General features: G+C 44.5%; 1 protein-coding gene and 1 pseudogene across 2 annotated transcripts in view; both read right to left on the bottom strand.

The window, feature by feature from the left end:
* Positions 1-267: 267 nt before the first annotated feature.
* Positions 268-1,152, bottom strand: LOC308300785 (E3 ubiquitin-protein ligase TRIM39-like; the record flags this gene model as incomplete). Its single annotated transcript, XM_080744685.1, has 1 exon — positions 268-1,152. The coding sequence occupies one exon, from the start codon at positions 1,150-1,152 to the stop codon at positions 268-270; it is 885 nt and encodes a 294-aa protein (XP_080600811.1).
* Positions 1,153-7,471: 6,319 nt separating this feature from the next.
* The window catches only part of LOC308300130 (intersectin-2-like), a 131,074-nt pseudogene continuing 122,883 nt past the window's right edge, over positions 7,472-15,662 (bottom strand). The window contains exons 29-37 of the transcript XR_013963377.1: positions 14,758-14,941; positions 13,519-13,617; positions 12,451-12,618; positions 10,830-11,039; positions 10,162-10,283; positions 9,940-10,022; positions 9,233-9,316; positions 8,540-8,713; positions 7,472-7,620 (exon numbers count right to left, since the gene is read on the bottom strand). The product of XR_013963377.1 is annotated as an intersectin-2-like (transcript). The remainder of the gene's footprint in view (positions 7,621-8,539; positions 8,714-9,232; positions 9,317-9,939; positions 10,023-10,161; positions 10,284-10,829; positions 11,040-12,450; positions 12,619-13,518; positions 13,618-14,757; positions 14,942-15,662) is intronic.

Below are 15,662 nucleotides of genomic sequence, written 5' to 3' on the forward strand. Positions count from 1 at the left end.
GGTGTAAACAGCAACAATGGTGGAGTAGAAGTAAAACTAGAAAGATTGCCTATTTTTGTCTGGTTAGCCAAATATCAATATGTGCCAAAGAGGATGTGTGCTTTTTTTTTTGAGCGGTGCTAACTGCTCCTACATCTGGCGCTGTGTGTGTTTACAAACGTCCCGTGTCATCCCACACTGGCCAACCTTCGCCTAAGCTTAATGAAATTAACTCATGGCAAGACCAGCGTAAAAGGTCAGGAGAGATAGCCTCGGAAACCCAGACTTTTATTTTACAGGAGAGATAATCAGAGGAGCAGAGTTTCTACCACCAGCATTAAGACAGGGACTGAACAATGGATATAGTTTCTCAGTGAAGGAGCAGCCAGTGAAAGAGTAGAGATGAACTCTGGCCTCCACATCATAAAAGGAGACCAGACCCTCCTCATAATCCACAAACACTCCCACTTTCTGGAGCTTCTCTCTTACAAGGAGGAGGACTGGAGGGTCAGCACGAGCCTTGTACTCATGTCCATTCCTCAACCTTATAGTCCAGTAACCAATGCTGGGGGTCGGTTCGATGCTCCCCTTCCTGTTGATGGACTCTCTGGCCACTCCTAGATCCCAGTCAGTCTTCCCTTTAACCTGAACCTCATAGTAAAACCTTCCTGAGGAGAAGCCTTGTTTTCCTAAGACACAGACACATGGAGAGAATCTCTCTTTGTTGTTTGGTAGATTCTTCTTTATGTTTCCATAACTCACTTGTTTTCCATCCTCAGACAGGATGAGGATGGGATGAGCTGTATCAGGATCCAGAGTCACACCCATTGCATATTGCTGGATCCTCCACAGCTCAACATCACACACCTTCTTCTTCATCTCTTGACTGAGTGTCTTCTCCAGCTGAGCCACAGCTGTCCTCACAGTCCCCACATATGAAGACTGATTGACATTGACCTTTGTCCAGTCCTTGGTGGGTGAAGGGGTGTTGATGGATGTGAAGTTCTGGAGGAGGTGGAGGTGGTCTTCAGTGTGTGAGAGCTGCTTCAGCTCAGAGATTCTCTTCTCTAACTGAGTTATTTCATTTTGCAGATCTTTGACAAAGCCTTCAGCCTGTTTCTCTGTAGTTTCATACTTCTCTTCAATCCCACCAATGAGCTCAGCCTGGCTCATCTCAATACAGCTGATCAGAGCAGTGAAGACTTGCACACTGCCTGCTATCACTGTGTCTGCATCTTTCCTGCTGAGCTCTACTGAGTGTTTGACCTCCTGAATCTTCACTTGTCTCTCCTGGATCATCTGCTGAACTTCAGCCTCTGTCTTTGCGTCATATTCTGCTTTCCACTTGTGATTCCTGAACTGACAAACCATCTCAGAAATCAAAGTATTGACGGATATTTTTGGTCTCTTATGGAACTTTTCTTGACACAGTGGACACTGACACACATCATTCATGTCCCAGTAATGTGCGATGCAGGCTTTGCAGTAGTTGTGTCCACATGGAGTGACGACTGGATCAGTGAACACATCCATACAGATAGAACACAGGAAGTGCTCTTCAGACAGCAGACTGCTGGCAGACGCCATTTCTACACACTGAGAATAAAAGTGTGAAACACTGGTTTAGAAAAGTGGTTTAAAAAGGGTTTATTTTGTCCGATTTAATACATCCGTTTTACAGTGTGCAAAGTATTCTTTTTGACTAATGCGCCTCACACTCTGTGCAATTGGCTTTTAAGTCAAGCTGACAAATAAATTCACCTCATCAAATATGATGTCGGTCTTGCCCAAATATGGAGTTCCACACAGCTCCGGCTAGAGGGAGCTTTAGGCCCCCCTGTTGAAGGCTTAGCACCCCCTAAGCCCCCTACCCCACAAACCCAATACTGACGAAAAATGTTTAAGGAATATGATTAGAATATATACAGTATGAATATGTGAGAGACAATTGACTGACTTCGATGTAAACCATGCTATAAAAGCATACTTTTTTATGTTGGAAAGCATACGATCACCTAGGGCTCTATTTCGATTGTCTTAAGTACCGGCTCTTATGCCTTAACTTAAAGGCCTGTCCATACTGTCTCCGACCACCAAACTTTTCGTCTGAAAGGTCCGGTTCAACAAAAAAAACGTCACTTGCATCTTCTGAAAAGCATTAACCCGAATTAGAGTTTGGAAAGCTGCACGTCAGAAAGTCGGAACTCTTATGACGAAAGGTTCGTTGGTCGGAGACAGTATGGACTTTAAGTTAAGGTACTTAAGACAATCAGAATACTGCTAGAAAAATACAGCTAGAGTCCTCAGATTTGGAGCTGGAAACTGCCAATGATCTGATGTGTTCAGTTATCCACACCCCAAGCGAGTGAATCTTGTTTGTCATATATTCATTATTGTTTGCTGCCAAAATGAATTAGCCTCCGCTCTAAAAAACCCAGCTCCCCCATAGCCCCCCCAGTCACAATTCTCTGGAGCCACTGGTGCATGCAGGTGGCAAGGAAGACAAGCATTCAACATGTGGCGAACACTGAGACAGTAGTTGGTTGGACACTAGATGCAGGGGGAGCGTGTCGATATTGCGACATAGCATCTGTTCGACGGTCCATTCTTTCCACTCTCTTTGAGTAGCTAACCTGCTGACGCGGATGAATGTTAAGGGTGAGTAGCTAACCTGCTGACGCGGATGAATGTTAAGATAGATAGATAGATAGATAGATAGATAGATAGATAGATACCTTTATTATCCCAAGGGGGAAATTCAGTTGTCCAGTTGTAGCACAGCAGTATACAGTTATTTACAAAGTTACAGAGAATTAAGAAAAAAGATAGATAAGAGGAAAAAAACAAGAGCAGTACAGTACCAATAAAGAGAAGGTGCATCAATAGAGGGGGCGAATAATAAGTATACATACATAAAGTGTCTTACAAAAAGAGACCATAGCAGTCAATGCTAGTTAGTGCAACAAGTATCTCACTGTCATTGTTAAACAAAGCAAATACTCAGAAACTACCAACACAACCTAATAGTGCAAAGTCAAAAATTAGTGCGAAAAAAACAAAAAACAAAACAGCTCAGAGAAGAAGAAACTAGGAAGTGTGTCACCGGAAGACGCACATGAGCACTCTCCCTGGAAGGTCCTTAGAGGTCAAAGTCAATACAGCAATAGTTCCGTCAGTCTAAGTTAGGAAGGAAGTCCTTTTCAATCGTCCGTTATGTGTCTCGTTGTACAGCTTAAGGGCAGCCGCTACAAAAAATGTTCCTAATCTCTCGCATCTCCATCCTGGGTAGGCAAAGCGGTTGTTTCCTCTCTTACTCCAGTAACTGTTAAGGGTGAGTAGCTAACCTGCTGACGCGGGTGAATGTTAAGGGTTCGTAGCTCTTACCTATCGTGACATAGGACTATAGTGGTCCTATGACTAGGGATCCTATGACCACTGGTCCTATGACCAGGGGTACACATAACTATGTACAGTCCAGTGTTAAGTTGACTTATATTAGATGAAGTAAATCCATAGTGCTTCTTGATAAACACATACTGTAGAATGTGTTTGGTATTGTGTTTGTTAAAATGGGTATAGTCATACACATATTTTCTCAGTCATACACATATTTTCTCAGTTCATATGACAAGACTTGATGAAACTCACATGCTGCCAAGGTCAGTAACACTAATCATTTTAATTGCATGAATCGATCTGAACGAATAAAGTCCATGATGATGTCTGAGTGACAGGCTCTGACTGCCGTGGTGCGTCAAAGCGTGACGGGCATAGCAACAGTAACGTGGGCGGAGCGGTGGGGGGCGCGGCCTCCGCGACTGGTCAATTATCTTTTATCAATGTTATTCAACATCAATAGAGCATAGAATTGTGGACAGAATCTCCAATAGGGATGGGACGATACACGATATTATCGTTTATCCTGATAAAAAACACTCACAATAATCGCATCGCGATTAATTCCCCTTTTTATTTGCTGAGCTGCATATCCGGCACCACTTAAACCCTCTATAATTGGTAAAAGGTACTTCTAATATAGGTACTTGATACAGTCTTTTTTTTCACTCTCTATCAAATGTCTTTGCCAAAAAATAGCCGATTGTGAGCTTGTACATCTGCTATTTTTTTGGCAAATGTTCCGTCCCAGGATAATGGATTTTGATTATCGTGATAATATTGTAAATTGTGATTTCTTTGGTCACAATAATCATGATATGAAATGTTCATATCGTCCCATCCCTAATCTCTAACCAAAATATTCCACGTTGTGGGGTCTGAGCGACTAAATCTCATCAAGTGGTGGTCTGTCCGTGCAGAGCTAATAATAGAAGGTATATGCACGTGACATCACTGTTGCTGGAAGTTATGTGGGAACACGCCTACTGAGTGGCAAAACACTAATTTCTGCCATTGACAGAAAATACTGATTGTATTAAACAAAGTTAACTCACCAACATTGCGGCTGTACTGAAAGCTTGAATTATCCTCTTTCTATCTGCAAAGTTTTTGTTTCATAAAAATCCACCATAGGCATGTTGTGAGCTACTTTCTGTCAAAACAATCTGTGCAGGTTTTTATTTTTCCAAGTGTCAGAGTTTGTAAGCACTCGTTTTCTACAACACAACATCCTGCTGCCTCCTGCATTATGTGCAAATTAGAAACGGGTGGTATGCAGTGCCGTTGAGTGATTTGCAACTAGCACTTCCAAACTCCAATGCTCCATGCTGCTCAATGTTTTGCCACTCAGTCTAGATTAGGGGGGCGGGTCCCAGTGGACGTGCATACCCTCTATATGGTTCTTGCTACTGCCCAGCCCTGGAAAGAGGTAGCCTGGCGGTGCCAGCCTCTTATCACACACTTCATTTTGGGAGGAGAGTCTGGAGCATAGAGTTATAATAAGAATAGAGAGGGCAACTGATATCCCCGCCTGTCCACTTGCATTGAGTTGCTCACCCAGCGCATGAAGCGTACTTCCGCGTTTGAAAAGCCTCTGAAAAGTGACGTATTGGGTCAACTATTTGGCTTCTGAGCCAATCACGACGGTCGGGGAGCGAGAAACGGGGAGGCGGGGGTAGCGGGGGGCTATCTGCCTCAACTGAACTAACTGTATGAATAGTTGACCCAACTGCAGTACCTCAAACGGCCACCATGTACTTTTTGCTTCAAAGCGCCCCCAGGGTTCTGGGGGCTTGGTCTGGAGTTGCAGGGAGAGATTCCATTTCTGGGGGGACGGGCTAAAGCCTGGTGAGCTCAGCCAGAGCTCTTAATTGCTCCCATTGAATTTCAAAGGGGGGTTGTGCAATAAGGTAATTGATTGGGCCATACCAGTGTCAAGACCTCGTTAGTTCTCTCTAATCAATGTAAGCATAAAAGACAACTACCTGTTTGATGCCTGTCATAGAGGGGAGGGGGGGAATGTTTTTGTGTCAGCACAGCCCTACAGCCCTGATTGGCTAACCCTTTCTGGTGGCTGGTGGAAATGGATTCTCAATCGTGAGGCTCCAGACCACACTACACCTTCACTACCACCAGGGGGTGGTGTTGTGCGGTCTGGTTTATTAACCAGGCTAGGAAATAGGAACATTGCCATGGCCCAGGAAGGCACAGAGGAGACATCAATACCAAATGAATGAGCACACATTCCACACGGTAAGTTTTATTTCTTCATTTTATCATCTTCACAAATGCATCATCTGAAACAAGTATAGGCACTTCTAGGTGTTTTGATCACTTTGTTGCATTTTCAACCACGTGCATATTATACTTTGATGTATGGCACATACAATTTACAAAAGATATCCACCTGTTTCCGGTTAACAGCAGACACACAAGCTCACGTCGCGTCACAGATGCAACCGGTGTGAGCTTATAGATCACTCTCGGCTGCGGCGCCGGAAGCTGCCTGCACATTCTGCGCAATGCACGATGGGATGTTGGAAAGTTGTGGATAGACCTGCGTTTTATTCTTTTTTTTTTTTTTTTGTATTGTATTAAATGTATTCTCCCCCCCCCCCCCTTTGTTTTGGCCTATAATTACATGCCCACAACAGGAATGTGTGTGTGTGTGTGTGTGTGTGTGTGTGTGTGTGTGTGTGTGTGTGTGTGTGCGTGCGTGCGTGCGTGCGTGCGTGCGTGCGTGCGTGCGTGCGTGCGTGCGTGCGTGCGTGCGTGCGTGCGTGCGCGCACGTCAGACTCAGAGCATATGAGTGGAGCGAGGGGAAGTGCCGCTCCTCGCCTAGATGGACATGGACAGCTATGCAGACATTGTCTTATTTGACGGACAATATTAAATCCTGTGGATTAATGATTAATCACGGCCATGGACGTGCGCTGTGCACTTCTGCTGCAGCGCTGTTGAGGATTTATTTGTGCCAGTCCGTGCGACCGGGAATCACGCTCAAACATGTGATTTTGCTTGATCCCACAATTTTGTAACCCATTTTTCACCCAGCTGTAATCCTGGGCTCTGCTCTCCCTCTGCCAACCTGGGGAGAGCCCCGAACTGAGCTCGTGCTTCCTTCAGTGCATGAGGAGTGAGCAGGCCGCTTCTTATCACCTAGCGGGGGGGGGGGGGGGGGGGGGGGGAGACACGGGGAGAACATGCAAACTCCACACAGGCTCTACCTAGGGTAAGGGCACTGATGACGCAGAGGAGAGAACACGTCCCCAGCGGGAATCAAACCCAGGACCTTCTAGCTGTGAGGCGACATCGCTTCCGACTACGCCCCCCATAGTTTGCACTTTCTTTAGAAACCCACTCCGAGCTCCCATAAAAATCGGCGCACGAACAAACGTATGCTCTGGAGTGTGTGTGTGTGTGTGTGTGTGTGTGTGTGTGTGTGTGCAGTTCCAGTCTCACCCACACCTCTCCCATGTAGGGCTGTCACAATGATGACATTTTACACAGCGATTAATTGCCACTCAAATAATTACGATTAACGATTTAGTTATGTTTCTGTTTGGCTTTGGGCTTCGAATTTGCACATGGCAGATATAGATGGCCAAAACGCAAAACCTCCTATCTACAAATGTCATGATTTTTGGATTTCACTTGAAATGAAGACAACATGCTATGCTTCACATGGTCAGTCTGTCTGCAAGATCGTTCTGCCCCTCATTTTTCCAAAAAATGTCATGTGACTAGAAATAGTAGATTTTTTTAATGTTGAACACACATTTTCTTTTTCATTTTCCCAACAAAGTGAATTTTTCAGATAGGAGGTTTTGCGTTTTGGCCATCGATTACTGTCATCATGCTCTTCATTTAGTATCGTATAGCTGTAGGTCCAGTCGGACCAACACCTCTCCTGCAGTGACTTCATTTAGTATCGTATAGCTGTAGGTCCAGTCGGACCAACACCTCTCCTGCAGTGACTTCATTTAGTATCGTATAGCTGTAGGTCCAGTCGGACCAACACCTCTCCTGCAGAGACTTCATTTCGTATCGTATAGTTGGAGGTCTAGTCCGACCAACACCTCTCCTGTAGAGACTTCATTTCGTATCGTATAGCTGGAGGTCCAGTCTAACCAACACCTCTCCCGTAGAGACCTCGTGCAGCAGCAGACGACGGGTCGCCGGCCCTTTGCTCTCCATCTCCTTCTTGATGGTCGCCACGGGAACCTCCGTGCGACCCAGGAAGTCTGAGGAGGTCAAGGCCACAAAACCGTGAAAACGATTAGACAGAGAAACAGACAAAACTAAACGTTCAACTATGTGTTTGTGTTTTTTGCATGTGTGTGTGTGTGTGTGTGTCTGTGTACCTCTCATTAAATGTATCAGTCTTCAGTGTGTGTGTGTGTGTGTGTGTGTGTGTGTGTGTGTGTGTGTGTGTGTGTGTGTGTGTGTGTGTGTGTGTGTGTGTGTGTGTGTAAGCGTGTGTGCGTGCGTGTGCACAAGCGTGTGTGCGTATTGTGTTATCGTTGATGGTAAATATAAACGTTATACATATGTGACCGAGGCTGGAGAAAAGGTCCTCGTGTCTGCAATTGTGAAGTCCAGCAAAGTAACAAAATAGGTTTGGTTTTGGATTTTTCATGTTTATCCTTTTTTTTCTCCATATTATCTATCTAGTTGTTGTTTGAGAACCTTGTCATTGTAACAGACATCCGTTTTAGAATCATTAAATAGCTTAAATTAGTTTGTAAACAGAGCTGTGTTTTTGTGTTTCCACACATTAAAATGTCAAAGCCAACATTTGCATCTGCAGTTTCTGTTGACTAATGTGTGGCTATGGTTCTCAGGTTTCAGCTGCAGATCACCAGCAATAGGTTAGGGCTGGTGAGGGGTGGAGTTAACAATCCATTGTTCTCACCCCTTACCAGACTGCCAGTAGTGTGACAAACTTTGAGGGCCATTTACTCAGGGTTCGAGGTTTAACTACATTCAAATAAACATATGTGCTTCAAATAGGTTCAGATTTCAATGAATGACATTTGAAAGCATGTTACTCTGTACTTTCATAATCTGCAAAAAGCTGAAAACCAATGCCCCCTTGTGTCCTAAAGCACCGTACTTGGTCACATATGCAGTCCTATAATGTCCTCCTGGCGTGCCACTCACCGTCGGGTGAGAACTGGTCCTTCTCGAAGACGGTGATGCACAGGACGTCCTGGTAGAGGTCCTTGATGAAGAACTGACAGTTGAAGTTCCACTTGGGGTTCAGGGTGTCGCTGGCGGCGCGGGACGTGTAGCACTGAGCGCCCATGGTCAGCTCACAGTACGGGTTGCTCTTACCTGCAGGGGGCAGGTCACATTATTGTCACATCACTTACACATCATTTACAAAAAAAGTGTAAAGTCTTTATGAGAATGTTTACTCATCTTAAGGCTGGACGATATTAGGAAAACCTTCGATATTCGATAACGTTGTTGAATACCTCGATATTGATATTACTCACGATATTAGTAAAAACAATTAATGTTTGTTCTGCTTTAGGTCCACTGCCTGCTTAACCCAGATAATGAATAGCATATCCATGCATGCACACTGCACAGTACACATAGCATAAAGAAATGGAATGCCTTATTTCCATTTTCCAACAATGGTTTCATTGAAATAACCACACCTGGTTACAGCTGGACTGCTTTGCATGTGCTGCGTGCATGCATAGTGTCTGTTCATTCATTTTGACTCATACACCAATACCTACTTTCAAGCTGTCTTAGTCGGTATGTCTACCTCGCATGTTGATACCTTGATATTGATATGTTTTCGATATATAGCCCAGCCTTACTCAGTATAAAGTGTCTCACCGTTGGGTTTGCAAGCCTTGATCTCCTGAGCCTCGATGACGGTGACCAGCAGACGACCGATCCCGCTGGACTTCAGAGAACGTGCTGTGGAGAGACCATGGACATGCAGCGGTGGGAACAGTACTAAAATCTTTCTCTAACTAAGTAAAGTAAAAGTATCAATACTGCAATAGAAAAAGCAAACATTGGTTTCAAAATTACTCTACTTAAAGCACCAAAAGTACAACGTCTTCTCACACACTCACACACATGCACACGTGCACACACACACACACACACACACACACACACACACACACACACACACACACACACACACACACACACACACACACACACACACACACACACACACACACACACACACACACACACACACACACACACACACACACACACACAGGTTTGCAATTACTACTTTGTGGGGACATTACACATAGTCTACTATATTTGTGGGGACATTCCATTCATTTTTATGCAAGTCCTGTGGCCTTACCCTAACCTCTATCCCTAAACCTAACCCCTAACCCTAACCCTTAACCTAACCCCTAAACCTAACCCTTACCTTTGGGACACTAACATTTGTCCCCACAAGGTATTTTTCTCCGATTGTACTAACTTTGTGGGAACCTGTGGGCCCCCACAAAGATAGTATTGCAAGCTCGCACGCACGCACGCACGCACGCACGCACACAAACACACGGTACCTTGGTAAGCCTTCTCCCTCTTTTTCTTCTCCGTCTCGATGAAATGTTCTGAAGCTGCTTTGATCTTCTGGACCCACGAGGTTCTGTCACGTTGAGAGGAGGAAAAAGAGAAACAAGGATGCATAAGAGTGTGTGTGCGTGTGTGTGTGTGTGTGTGTGTGTGTGTGTGTGTGTGTGTGTGTGTGTGTGTGTGTGTGTGTGTGTGTGTACGCGCGTGCGTACCTCTCGTGCAGTGTGTCAGTCTTCAGAGTGTAAACCCGGTCTATGTGTGAGATGTGGAACAGCGGCTCGTCGCTGGACGGGTCAGCGGGCATCTTCACCAGAACCTCGTTGAGGAAGAGAGGCTGCAAGCGGGGACGCGCAGAGAATGTTAGAGAGGCAGGGGCCGAAATGTCCAAAAGGGCCTTTTGGTGAAAATATCGAAAATAGCAGACCTCCAAGCTCACACACAACGCGTCGAGCTTGGAGGTCGGCTATTTTCGGTGCCTGATACAACACTGAACTAAGCATAAACAAGTCAATACTGGAGATGTGTGGCATAACGGCATGGATTTATATACAGAGAGGGCAGTTCTTTCAACATAAGACGCTGCGTTCAGGTTCAGGAGAGTTTGGACAAGGCAATTCTCTTGAATGCTGCCTTCAGGTATGGCATGAAAAGAGGGCATTTGCATTTCTTTCACCATAGTAAAAACTGCATTCAAGGTCTGGAGAGGGACTTTTCTATCTGAATCTAAATCACAAATGTATACAATACTGTTTGTAGAGGGCTGGCTTCATCTCTCTCTCAGCTAAGAGGTCCATGGCCTGAAAACGTTGAAGGTAACCCCTGATTAAAATATATTTTAAAAGTAGTCCCCCCCGCCCCCCCCGCTCTGCGCTGCTCTCACCGCCTTGTACATCTTCAGCTGGACGTTGGTCTTGGAGCTGAAGAGCCTCTCGGAGGAGGAGGAGAAGGGCTTGTTGCAGTGCGTCAACAGCAGGAAGTCGTTGAACAGGAAGGCCACCAGCTCCTTGCCGCTCTTGGTCTTGCAGAGACGGCCGCTGTGCAGCAGCTTGCGGGGACCCAGGCAGTTGGTCAGCGAGTTGAACACCAGGTGCTGCAGGGGCCACAGACATAACGTTAAACCATTAACCCATTAACTCTAAACACTGAGGTGTCTTTTTTTGCTGTGGTCCTGGGAGCCAATGATGTCTTATTCAAGATTCAAGATTATTTGTATTGGGTCCTGAGGGACATTTGTCCTGGACATGCAGGCTGCTTCTAGTCCAGGCGTTTCGGGCAGTATTTTGATGGAATCGTGCACTTTATGAAATAAGCATGGAATTTGGCACACATTTAGAACATGCCATATGGAACATTTTTGGCTATAGGGGCATCGCAGATTTGTCATGGGAAACTTGTGGGAGCCAATCAAAGTTGGGCTAAAGTAAAAATAATACAAAAAATAAATATGCTTTAAGTAGCATTTGAGGTGGCAAACTAGGTGTTTTTCGGGATTCTGAATCCAATGCAAACATTTGTTTTGCAGGAAAAACATTCCTTGAGCTAAAAACTGACCCCATAATTTGGCAATAAAACTATGATTTAGTGATGAGTCATCACTTTTCACAGTTTTGTGGTGGACGTTTCTTGGAAAGGAATGTTTTTCGTGCAAAACAAATGCTTGCATTGGATTCAGAATCCCGAAAAAAACCTAGTTTGACCCCTCACATGCTACTTAAAGCATATTTATTTTTTGTATTATTTTACTCTATATTAAAGTCTATGAGAGCCCAACTTTGATTGGCTCCCACAAGTTTCCCAAGACAAATCTGCGATGCCCCTATAGCCAAAAATGTTCCATATGGCATGTTCTAACTGTGTGCCAAATTTTATGCTTCTTTCATAAAGTGCACGATTTTTGCCTGAAACACTCGGACTATACATACAACAAGGCAAGTGTGTGTATGAGAAAACACACTCCAATTTAAACAATGCTGGAGCAGGGTTTATTTTTTTCATTCTCCTGTAACTTTTTTTCCACAGAATCACAAAGACTGAGTCTGTTTGCGTGATCGATGGCGGGTATCCCCCAAAATGATATCCATGATGGATTTAATCCTGGCATTGAGTGAGACACTTTGGACACACCCATTGGACACCTCTGTTTGGCTCTGCACTATTATTAAGTAGTATTAAGTATTAGGATCCGTGTTTGTCATAACAGTAAGATAAGTACGGTATGTAGCATTGACTATTATGGACTCTTTTTGGGATATGGACACTTTTTCTTGTTTTGGCACTGCATTGATGAATTGTACTTGAAGTATTACTATTTGTGTTATGACGTGACAATTGACTTAGGTAGCAACGAATGATTTTTTAACACTTTATGTGTGTGTGCACCTCTATCAGCCCCTCACTGTGCACATGGCTCTGTGTGTGTGTGTGTGTGTGTGTGTGTGCGCGTGCATGTGTGTGTGCTTGCGTGTGCATGTGTGCGTGTGTGTGTGTGTGTGTGCGTGTACCTCTATCAGCCCCTCACACTGAACGTGGCTCTGGGTCCACTCCAGCCGGTCAGAGTTCTCCTTCTCGCGGACCCCCTCGTTGACCTGCGAGCACAGCTCCTCCGCCCTCTCCAGGGCCTCCTTCAGGGGTCCCCGGTCCGCGTGGCCCTCTGGGGTGTTCTCCAGGATCTGAGGGACCCCCGCCACGCCCCCACAACACAACACCATCAATAAGGAACGTTGGAACATGTACACAAATGAAAACGTACATTTCTGTTTGTCTTTAAGGCTTTGTAATGATATATCGTTGTGGTCGGGTGGAAACCCTGTATGTCCAAAACCGTTCGTTTTGTATTTATCATTTTAAAAATGATTTAAACTAGTGAAAATAGACGATCTACAAGCACACAACGCCTCACGATGAGAGGTGTTGTGTGCTTGTAGATCGGCTATTTTCACTAGTCTTGTGCGACAGTCTTGTATAACGAAATATAGGTACAAATTTGAAACTTGGAGATAAGTGGTTTCCCGACTCAGGAGTAGAGAAACCGTCATTAGAACACGGAGGGTTCCCGAAAGGTTCCCAGTTCGATCCCGAGCTCCCAAAGAGTTAGTGTGGAAGAGTCCTTGAGCAAGACTCTGAACTTCAACTTCTCCTGATGAGCAGGTTGGTGCCTTGCATGGTTTCCTCTGCCATCGGTGTATGAATGTGTGTGTGTGAATGGGTGAAATGTAATGCATAATGTATGTAAAGTGCCTTGGATAAAGGCGCTGTATAAATGCACCATTTACCATTTGAAGTACTGCCATATTTAATAATTTTATACTTCACAAGTTTACAACGCGTCACAAAGTTCAACATCAAATGAGCAGACAAAGGTAGAACTGCGACACTATAACATTGTTCCCACTTGTAAAAAGAGACTGTGTCTCAATTTGTTTTACTGGTCAAATAAATGTTAAAAAGTGCACCTTCAAATCTTTTTTTTTTGTACAGTACAGATTAGTTGAGTGGTATTTGACTAGGATTACTGTATGTAGAGAGTATTTAATACTCCACCCGTGGCTGGATGGTTGGGTGTAACTCACGTTCTTGATCAGCAGGGGGTAGCGAGTGATCCTCTGCATGGGCTTCAGCAGGAAACTGGACAGTGGCATTCCTTTACAACGGTAGTTAGTGGCTATCTTCTGCTCGTTAGGGGAGAGAGAGAGAGAGAGAGAGAGAGAGAGAGAGAGAGAGAGAGAGAGAGACAGAGACAGAGACAGAGACAGAGAGACAGAGCATGTACATAAATAACAACAATATCAGGGTTAATTAATATAGACACAAATAACTTTTTCAGAGATACAATTTTTCATTGATATGATATAACATAATAGATGAATTATTACAATACACACAAAGAAAATATAGTAACACAAATACAGATGTCTAAAATAACAGATCTGCAAGCACTTTTTGTGCCTTGACTCCTTGAAACATCGGTTGCATGAATGACAATACTGACGATGTCATGGAAAAGTGCCGGGCCAATAATATCGGCCAGGTTCCAATTTGTTCAGTTAAAAAAACTAAGGTGCGAGCAGCCAAAAGAGAGGTGGCGTATCATTAGAGCAGTGGTTTTCAATCTTTTTCACATCAAGGTCCCTTATTTGTTGGCCATTTGTTGAGATTTAGCCTCTCAGACCTTGTAGATTAAGTAATGCAGATGTTTAACAATAATTCAACTCTTGAGAGCGTAATATTAAACCAAATTGTCCCGTAAGGGTCCATTTGGTTTCATTTATCACTCTCAAGAGTTAACGATCTATAAGGGTCCATTTGGTTAAAGTACAACTTAGTTTTTTACAACAAGGGTTCATATTTTAGATAGTCATTAGAGAGAGAAAAAGAAAATATAGTAATAAAATGTTTTCATTTACTTCTTTCAATCGTTTTAGTGATTTTAACTATTCTGATTTGCATGCATGCCCCCAGGTTGGGGGCATGCATGCAAGTGGCTAAATATCTCTTTTTAGACACAATAAGCCCATTCCCAAGATGCACCACAATCTTTCATGGGCAGATGTGACTTATGTAAACACAACAGTAATATAGAAATTGACGGCATATTGTGTCTAAAAATACATATTTAGCCACTTATACGCATGCCCCCACCCACTGAAATTAAAATACTAAAATCGCTAAAACAATCGAAAGCAGTAAATGAAAACATTTTAACACTCATCTTTTCTTTTTTTCTAATTACAATCTATAAAATATGACCACAGGTTGAAAACCACGGCCTTAGAGGCATCAGCAGAAGAACTCTGTTTCCCATGAGGCACCTTGAGGAAGTCCTTGAAGTCGGGCGTGCAGTGCGTCTTGCTCTGCAGCAGGGCGGCGGCATTGAGCTGGCAGGAGCAGAAGCGGATGTAGGGCTGCATGTGAGCCAGCTCTGAGGCCAGCAGGTCCCCTATGAGCTGCACCGGCATGTTCTCCCCACCCGTCTTCTTACGCACACGCAGGGCCCTGCATATCAACACATGATATTAAAGGGACTACACAATTAATTTTAATTTTTCGAATTTTTATCTATTTTTTTGGTGTCCCAACAGCACCTTCTATCCTCACAGTTTTGTCCTTGACAAGCCCATAACATCCCTGGACCCACGACCCGCCCAGGGCATTCATCTACAGTTACGTTGCCATCATGTTCTCCCAACAGGCAGCGTTAAAGGGACTCACTTGGGGCTTTCCCCGTTACATTTTAGCCCAGCTGTATTCACCACCACTATCTCCGTTTGGGGGAAAACAACATTGTGCTGCAGGGCTGTTTTGGGGCGTGGGGGATATTGAGTGAGTCCTATTTCTGACCATTGTGTCAGGCCAAATTGTGACATCACAATCGGGACCTACTGCTACTGCTGTGCTGAGTGGGGGTTGGGGAGGGGTGGGCAGGCCTGAGAAGGAGGCGGGAGGAGCTGGGAGAGGGTTGGAGAGGGGTGGGCAAGCCTGCTGAGCAGGAGGTGGGGAGGAGTGTGGGGCACAGTCCTTCCACTCAGGACAAGGTTCTACTGCAGCTGAAAATGCTCTGAAAGCCAGGCAGAAATGACAGGGGCTCTGTATTCTGGAGTAATGTAGCCTCAAACCTTTTGAAAAACAATGTTATATAAATTATTTTTAAATGCATGGTGTAGAGCCTTTAACATGTTCTCCCCACCAGTCTTCTTACGCACACGCAGAGCCCTGC

The sequence above is a fragment of the Nannobrachium achirus genome (assembly GCF_963921795.1).
Source record: "Nannobrachium achirus genome assembly, chromosome: 16".
NCBI classification, from domain to species: domain Eukaryota; kingdom Metazoa; phylum Chordata; class Actinopteri; order Myctophiformes; family Myctophidae; genus Nannobrachium; species Nannobrachium achirus.